Consider the following 9,754-nt stretch of genomic DNA (forward strand, 5'->3'; position numbering starts at 1 on the left):
TGGAAATGCAAACACCAGCTGGTTGACAGAGTGCCTGGCCATCTCTATGCGCTTGTTGATGTCTTCCTCTCACTGGAACATCCAACTCCTCCGCTGTGGGATCTCAGAGTAGACCACCGTCGTTCCGGGGAACATTTGGATTAAGACCTTCAAATCATCCCGCATCTGACGCACCAGGGCTGTCCCCTTTGTGTGTCCCAAGTTGTTTCCACCGAGGTGGACGACGATGATATATTCACGGTCACACCTTGACTTGGCGAGAGAGAATATTTCAGAACCCTTCCATTGAAAACAACTCATCCATATTTCGCGCTCCTGTAGTCATCAACCAGCTACATTGTGAAATTGCATAGTAAGTATTTGTTTCAGTCTTTGTTTCCTTGCTCTCGCCAATTAGTTTTGAGCAATGATCAGTAGGAGTATGAGCTGGGATCTTATCAATAAATAAAATGCACAACATTGTGAGGGTTCACAAGGAGAGCATGTGTTAAGCTATATTATAATGTTGTATAATAATGTTGCATAATCAACTTCCGGTGTAAAAACCATGGAAATGTAAAAACAAACTAAATGTAGGCATTGAGAAGGTTTGAATCCTAAGCAACCTGCTTACACATAGTTTGAAGTACAATACCAACATAGTTACTGTAGTAGGTCAAAGCTGTGCGCTGGAAAACCTTGGTAGAGCATGGGTGGAATAGGCATTGTGGTGCTCATGTGAATTTCCTTTCTTTTTCGGCTTCAGACCATTGCCTATCCTCACTTAAAACAGTTTTTGTTTTTAATTGCTTTATGGTCCCTGATTATTTATACAAAGGCATACATCATTCAGATATTAGTTAATGAGAAATGTGGCTCATTCTGTTTATGAATTTCGGCTATATTTAATGTGTAGGATATTTTTGGAAAATTGAATGCAGTGGTCTTAATTACATTCAGGAGCGCAACTTTGGTTTTAGAAGTGGGCAGGACATAATATATATATATATATATATATATATATATATATATATATATATATACACTACCAGTCAAAAGTTTGGACCCACCTGCTCAATCAAGGGTTTTTCTTTATTTTTACTATTTTTTACATTGTAGAATAATAGTGAAGACATTAAAACTATGAAATAACACATATGGAATCATGTAGTAACCACAAAAGTGTTAAACAAATGAAAATATATTTTTTATTAGAGCTACCAGCCTCAGAAATTGCAGCCCAAATAAATGCTTCACAGAGTTCAAGTCACAGACACATCTCAACATCAACTGTTCAGAGGGGACTGTGTGAATCAGGCCTTCATGGTCGAATTGATGCAAAGAAACCACAACTAAAGGACACCAATAAGAAGAAGAGACCTGCTTGGGCCAAGAAACACAAACAATGGACATTAGACCGGTGGAAATGTGTCCTTTGGTCTGGAGTCCAAATTTGAGATTTTTGGTTCCAACCGCTGTGTCTTTGTGAGACGCAATGAGGGTGAACGGATGATCTCTGCATGTTTAGTTCCCACCGTAAAGCATGGAGGAGGAGGTGTTATGGTGTGGGGGTGCTTTGCTGGTGACACTGTCTGTGATTTATTTTGAATTCAAGGCACACTTAACCAGCATGGCTACCACAGCATTCAGCAGCGATACGCCATCCCATCTGGTTTGGGCTTAGTGGGACTATCATTTGTTTTTCAACAGCACAATGACCCAACACACCTCCAGGCAGTGTAAGGGCTATTTTACCAAGAAGGAGAGTGATGGAGTGCTGCATCAGATGACCTGGACTTCACAATCCCCTGACCTTAACCCAATTGAGATGGTTTGGGATGAGTCGGACGGCAGAGTGAAGGAAAAGCAGCCAACAAGTGCTCAGCATATATGGGAACTCCTTCAAGACTGTTGGAAAAGCATTCCAGGTGAAGCTGGTTGAGAGAATGCCAAGAGTGTGCAAAGCTGTCATCAAGGCAAAGGGTGGCTATTTGAAGAATCTCAAATATAAAATATATTTTGATTTGTTTAACACTTTTTTGGTTACTACATGATACCGTATGTGTTATTTCATAGTTTTCATGTCTTCACTATTTTTCTACAATGTAAAAAATAGTAAAAATAAAGAAAAACCCTTGAATGAGTACGTGTGTCCAAACTTTTGACTGGTACTGTATATATATCCAGTCGGATAAACACTCCAAACAGCCTACCCTACCACTCTGAGCTGTCGGCATGGTCCTAAAGCTCACCCTTGCCTCATTTTGTATCACATTCCAAAGAGAAAACAGGGGGGGGGGGGACAAAAATACAATTTCAGAATGTGTGTGTGTGGAGGGGGGGGGGGGCATGTTATTAAATTAAATACTTACTTATTATTGTTTCACTATATATATATATATATTGGATTTGTTGTGTTGTGATCATAATAAGATATATAACAAAAATGTATAGTTGTTTTTCAAAAATACATTTTGAATAGGCCATACACTACAGGCTACACAGCCTTTTCCTCAGAAACACAGGCCTGCTAGTTGTTGGATTTTCTCGTATAACCTATACTTTTATCTCTCCTCACTTATTTTGATAAGTGCCTACATCTTTCCTGAGTCTTTTTATGTAATTATTTTTTTTAAACTTAAAATATAGCTATTTCCAACGTATTATAACGGTAATGTCGCTTCCTATCCAGGTCAGCCCAGACCTTTGTGCTGAGAGCACCGGGATCTTTCTCTAGGAGGACACAAGCGGTTCAGTGGCTGGCAGACTGATGGACTGTTTTGACTTCCTAACATTGTGCCTGGAGTGCAGGTCTAAAACACTGGACTAGAACTACAGCATATTCAGTCTCTATTGCTCTCAGACTCAGTCATGTATTTGGTTTATTAGGATACGCCATCTCTTAGTTAGTTTCTGTTCCACAACCCAGAGAGCGAGGCCTAGTCCATAGAATGAAAACACAACGGTACATTGACGGGGAAGGTTCACCTGTTATGACCGTCAGTGTTGGTGCTCTGCGCAGCGTACAGGTGTGCTGTTCCGGTGTTTCACCTGCAGGTTGCAGCATTGTTCCTGGAAAGGGTCTCATACCTGTCACCTGGACCATGCAGACTGCGTTTCTCTGGTTGCGTTTACACAGGCAGCCCAAATATATATTTTGACCAATCAGATCAGCGCGGGAAAAGATCTGATGCGAAAAGATCTGCTATGATTGGTCAAAAGACCAATTAGTGGAAAATAGATCCGAATTGGGCTGCCTGTGTAAACGCATCCTCTGAGGCATCAGGATCGTACAACAAGTGTGCATGATTGAGGAGGACGGACAGGTAGCCTAATATTTTGATTGCCATATTTGTAGAAACATGTATGGCCTAAGCAAGAATGTCTTCCGTTCTTTTTGATTGCCATTGCCTTGATTGCCATTGCATTGATTGCCATTGCCTTGCACGCTGAAGAAGGGCTCATACCCGAAACGCATACCAATAAAAATATGTCAATTTAAGTATTTTTTTACCGGAGTGCTGTCCTATTTCTGTTTCATTTATCATTGGCCCACAATAAAATAATTGACTTATCTTTCTCCATGTATAGCCTACTTCTTTGCAATGTTTGTCTAGATACAGCACTTCGTAGCAATAGTCTACCACTTTTTCAATAACATTAGTGGTAAACATTGTTAGGGGAACGCGAAGCGTAAAAGATGACTTCGAGGTTCTGCTTCAGGACCGTGGGAAGCTCTAGATATAGACTATGGATACCCCCTAAACTACAATCCTTTTGGTTTTATTTGAAGTGTATTGTGATAATTAATTTATGCACTTGAAGTAGCCTTCATTATTGTTCATCAATATTTTACAGATTACAGAACTAACTTGTCATTTGTTATGAAACATTGAACAAAAAAACGGTTTTGGTCAATGTTAACTGTATATCGTTTAGAATATGCAGGTCTGTGTCTTTGTTGTTGTTGTAATTCATCCCACATCTTGTTTCTATTCAAAATATATTGTAAACCTAATTCAGCAAATCAGGAAATTGATGCAACGTGTGTCATGTTTAAAAAATAAAAATTCCTGAACATATAGCAGGATAAAAAGGGTAATTTTAATTTTAATTTTATCCAGCTATTAAGGTGTTTATGATGAAAAAACAAACATGACATGCACGACTGTATTGTTTATTACAATAACAATTTATTTCAGTATGACACAGACATTTTGAATTGCGTGACTGAAACAAGAATGCTCGTGTAGCCTACAAGGTTTTTGTGCAGAGTAAAGTCAAATGTCATATTTAAACACTCTACATTTGATTGTACATTGTTTATAGGAGATCCGGATCCCGGGCACGTTTCTTACCCATGTGAACGCCACAGAACAGATAATGTTGAATAAGTAGGGTACACCATATTTTATTACAATTTACCCTCAACCATAGGAGATGGAGCACAGTTTCCCCAAGTCTGAGATTCCATCCTCGAATTGGAGGAAGAGTAGGAAGAATGTTGTAGTTTTTAAAAAACTACTTAGAGCTTGAAGATACGTGTATATTTTAATTGTACTTAATAGATATATATATTATAACTATACATGATTTGCTATTGTGAAGCGAAATGTCCGTACAAAGCCAACCCCATCCTCACTCGGAACGTCCTTCCCAGACGTGTGTTGCTATGAATGTTAATTATCCTTCGTGATTTATTTGACATAATTCAGCACTCACCATTTCTGGGACTGATCTCACCAGCCTTAAATATTTAGAAATAGCTCAACCGAGCTGTAATTTGTGCCTAACAATCCTGCATGCTTCCTTAGCCGTGCCGTGCAGGCAGTGGCAGACAGAGGGGTGAAATGTAGGTCTGTAAATGTATTTCCCTTTCTTCATAATTTGTTCCTTACACTGCAGCTTCCTAGCTGTGCCATGCCATGCAGAGTGGGGGAAATGTAAGTCAGAAATTAATCTATAACCTTCATTCCTCTGGCAGTTAAGTAGTTTAAGTGGGATGAGGAGGATGCCAAAACAGTGCGAGCGTTGCAGGCGCTAAATGCCCTTATTTCCAGGCAGATATGGGATCTTCCTCATCCTTCCTTTTTCCACCCCGATTCCAAACACACTTGAAGTATACTTTATGGAAAAATATATACATTTAGTTTTTACTGCCCTTGTCTTTAACCAAAGGAAAATAAAGAATACATACTTGTGGTTTGCTTTGATAATTTTTTACCAAATATTTTTTTTATTTTCCCTCATAAAAATATCGTGCATGAATCAATGTTCAGGTAAACAGACTGTATTTCCTTTTGTGCAGCTTTTTGTGCAGTAGTCAACAATCGAACAAATATTTTAAACGAATATTTTGCAGCAAGTCATACAAAACTAGGCTACAACAACACAAATATTTATATTTTTTCATATTTGGCACATGGTAGCAGTGTAGAAATAACCTTACACACACACACACACACACACACACACACACAGTGGAATGTCATGTCATTAGATTGCAACTAATTTTCTCGGTCTTAGTAATAACCAGATAGAAATAAAAGTAACTTGACAACAAGAAAACATTACGTTTTTCATCACTGCTAAACGACTTGTTATCATTAGAAACAGTTCAATGCACTGACATTTCTTTTTAAAACTAGAAAAACATAGAGCGCATAGGAAAGTGCACATGGCAAATGTAAGATACATCATTACATTATTGTCCCTTATGTTGACTTTAGGAGAGCAATGAGTCTATCTGGAAAGGATGACAGCTGCCACCTCGCGCTGTGTGAATCTTCACCGGGGAGAAAGCAGCCTCGGAGTTTGGCATGTGGCCCTGTGTGTCGGTCCCTGCTGTGAGTGGGTCTCTGATGTGCTCTGCTTGCTCCGCGAGGCTGCACCTGTATGCGTGTAACATGTGGGACGCCCCTGAGCTGACCTGGTGGTATAACTGCTGTGCATGTGCGTGCACCATAGCAGTGGGTACCGGTGGGTAGCCCAGTGTGTGGGGCAGCATGTGGTGGGCACCGGTGGGCCAGTAGCGCCGGTGGGAACCGGGATTGGCATACGCAGTGTCTGCATCAGTGTTGTCTATATCCTCCCTCCTTATGAAGGGCTTACTGAGGATGCTATCGATGGAGAAGGAGCTGGAAAAGCTGGAGAACTTGGCTCCCATCATCCTCTCCTCCCCGGTGGGTGCAGATGGAGTGCTCGAAATGCGAGTCTCCTCGTCCGGGGTCTTGGTGTCCTTATTGGAACCACTGCCGGATCGGCACTTACTGATGCGCTTCCTCCTGCGCCGGAACACCCCGTCGGCGAAGGTATACTCGCTGTTCGGGTTCAGCATCCAGTAGTTGTCCTTGCCCCAGGGCCTGGACGGGTCCCGGAGCACCTTGAGGAAACAGTCATTCAGCGACAGGTTGTGGCGCACCGAGTTCCGCCAGCCAGTGTAGCTGCCCCGGAAGAACAGGAACTTATTCATCAGGTAGTCGTTGATCTCCGCCAGAGTCAACTTGCCGCTGCCGGAGTCCCGGATGGCCATGGCAATGAGTGCGATGTAGGAGTAGGGCGGCTTTGGTCTGCGGGTGTAGGGCTTTCCCTTGCCATCGGCGCTGCTCGGGGTGGCAGGCGTTGGGCTGTTTGCCACGCAGTCCCCGTCTGAGCCCAGCTCGTCTCCGGATAGGGGAGAGGGGACGGTTACCTCGGCATCAATGTGAGTGCACACCTCCATGGGCTTCTGAACGAAGTGGGTTGCAGAGAACACTTCAAGTTTCATGTTTAAATCTTTATTTTGTATCTTCCTCCTCTCACCTGTCAGTATAACTGTCAGAGTTCCTTGCAGTGCGGTTCAGTTCTCCTCGTCTGAAAGTAAGACAATCTCAAGTCTGTATGTGGTGGTTCTTTGGAGAGGCGCAGGTGTAGCCGGTGAATCTGTTTCACCAGTGCACGTGTCTGTGAAAGCGGAGGTCGCTTTCGGTGCGGGGAGCTCCGTTGTACAGAGGAACTGGAGGCACCCAAGCTCGTGCCTGTTGAGCAGCAGAGAGTAGATTTGTCTCAGGAGACGCGACCTGTTATAATATAATCCCTCCGAGAGGGACGGCCCACGGCGGGCGTGGTCTAGCATCTAGGGCTCAGAGTAATCTCAAATCCATTGAAATGATTGTGGGATTTATGATCACACTCTCCTCAGTGCCACACACGAGTAATGTAAAAAATACATCAAAAGTATAGAAAGCTGAAGTTAGGAGGAAGAGATAAGAACTGTGTTTTTCCCCCCCATATATTTTGGGGCGCTTCAACGTCTCCTCTCTCTCTCCCTCGCTCTCTCTCGCGCTCTCTCTCTCTCTCTCACTCAATCACACTCACTTACTCACATACACACACACACTCACACACACACACACACACACACACACACACAAACACACACACCTGCATGACTCTAGATTGTGTGCCAGAAAATAGTTTTGCGCGAGGTGGCGTACGTTTGCCAGATAGACACACACAGATGTGTTTACGTTTGTAATGTTTATGTTTGTAGAGAATTTCACGTCATGCTGCATTTATTTACAAGTCTATTTCAATGATACATTTATGGTGAGTCTGAACAAAAACACCGTAGACCAGCTCTAGGTCTAATCAACAAAAAAATATTGTCTGCATAATAACCAGTATAATACCATGGTATTATATGTTACATTTCTGGGGAAAGTTTGTTAGAGTTTAATACCTTAGGAAGTATATGTTTACACCTTCACACATTGCCCACCTTTTTTTTGCTGCAGAGCGATGATTAGTCCTAGGACATAAAACTGTGATGATTATTAAACCTTGAGGATTATGTCAATGACAATGATATCCGGGGATAATTAAACAACACCACTTTCTATCAGAAACTGTCACGTGACCCCACAACACTGCTCAAAGACTAAATTCACTGCAAGCTTTTGTAGATTTCTTTCCAAAACAATGTGTGGTGTCACTCCCTGAATATGTACGAGATTATATGGACATGATTTACACTCTTAAGACAATAATGGGGAGATGCTTATGGCTTGCTTTGATGTTGAATCCCTGTCTACAAACATCCCCCACCAGGGAGGCCTAGAAGCTATGGCACACTATCTCAGTCAGCAACCCACTAGTCCACTCCCTAGCATTAACTGTGTTGTTGAACTTGCTGAGATTGTTGTAAGAACCTTTTCATGTTTGAAAATGACATATTTATTCAAAAGAAGGGAACTGCTATGGGTAGTAAAATATGCTATATATACAAAAGTATGTGGAGACCACTTCAAATGAGTGGATTTGGCTATTTCAGCCAAACCCATTGTTGACAGGTGTACAAAATCGAGCACACAGCCATGCAATCTCCATAGACAAACATTGGCAGTAGAATGGCCTTACTGAAGAGCTGAGTGACTTTCAACATGTCACCGTCATAGGATGCCACCTTTCCAACACGTCAGTTCGTCAGATTTCTGCCCTGCTAGAGCTTCCCCGGTCAACTGTAAGTGCTGTTATTGTGAAATGGAAACATCTAGGAGCAACAACAGCTCAGCAGCGAAGTGGTAGGCCACACAAGCTCCCAGAGCGTGTAAAAATAATCTGTACTCAGTTGCAACACTCACTACCAAGTTCCAAACTGCCTCTGGAAGCAACGTCAGCACAATAACTGTTCGTCGGGAGCTTCATGAAATGGGTTTCCATGGCAGAGCAGCCGCACGCACACAAGCCTAAAATCACCATGTCGGCTGGAGTGGTGTAAAGCTCGCTGCCATTGGACTCTGGAGCAATGGAAACGCATTCTCTGGAGTGAAGAATCACGCTTCACCATCTGGCAGTCTGACGGACGAATCTGAGTTTGGCAGATGCCAGGAGAACCCTACCTGCCCCAATGAATAGTGCCAACTGTAAAGTTTGGTGGAGGAGGAATAATGGTCTGGGGCTGTTTTACATGGTTCGGGTTAGGCCCTTAGTTCCAGTGAAGGGAGATCTTAAAGCTACAGCATACAATGACATTCTAGACGATTCTGTGCTTCCAACTTTGTGGCAACAGTTTGGGTAAGGCCCTTCGCTGTTTCAGCATGAGAATGCCCCCATGCAAGAAGCGAAGTCCATACAGAAATGGTTTGTCGAGATCGGTGTGGAAGAACTTGACTGGCCTGGACAGAGCCCTGACCTCAACCCCATCGATCACCTTTGGGATGAATTGGAACGCCGACTGCAAGCCAGGTCTAATCGCCTAACGTCATTGCCCAACCTCACCAATGCTCTTGTAGCTGAATGGAAGCAAGCCCCCGCAGCAATGTTCCAACATCTAGTGGAAAGACTTCCCAGAAGAGTGGAGGCTGTTATAGCAGCAAAGGGGGGACCAAATCCATATTAATGCCCTTGATTTTGGAATGAGATGTTCGACGAGCAGGTGTCCACATACTTTTGGTCATGTAGTGAAGCACCAAATTATGCCAATCTGTATGTGTGGTTGTTAGAGAAGAATGTGATTTTCAGCCCTAAGGGACAGATCGAAATGAACAGTGTGGGAGGGGGTGGTCCAACTCAAGGTGTCATTAAAAAGAATGCACTGCCCTTCCCCAATGTTACAAATATTTTCACATGACCCTCCCCTTGTGCTGTAAAAGAAATTGGACACCCCCCTCATAATTAACTCAAAATAATGTTTACACCCACAAATAACAATAGCTGTAGTGACCCTGTGTTTATATACGTGGATACTGACTTTGCCACTTCAACATGCTTTTGTGGCACAGTTGATGCCACACAG

At 42.6% G+C, this 9,754-nt stretch overlaps 1 protein-coding gene across 1 annotated transcript; it reads right to left on the reverse strand.

The window, feature by feature from the left end:
* Positions 1-5,228: 5,228 nt before the first annotated feature.
* On the reverse strand, positions 5,229-6,745 carry LOC311148641 (forkhead box protein Q1-like; the record flags this gene model as incomplete). The annotated part of the gene is made up of 1 exon (XM_084185629.1): positions 5,229-6,745. One exon carries the CDS (start codon positions 6,743-6,745, stop codon positions 5,705-5,707), a length of 1,041 nt encoding a protein of 346 aa, XP_084041755.1. The 3' UTR covers positions 5,229-5,704.
* Between the last annotated feature and the right edge of the window lie 3,009 nt (positions 6,746-9,754).

Source organism: Coregonus lavaretus, assembly GCF_964263955.1.
Source record: "Coregonus lavaretus genome assembly, chromosome: 21".
In the NCBI taxonomy this organism is placed as follows: Eukaryota; Metazoa; Chordata; class Actinopteri; order Salmoniformes; family Salmonidae; genus Coregonus; species Coregonus lavaretus.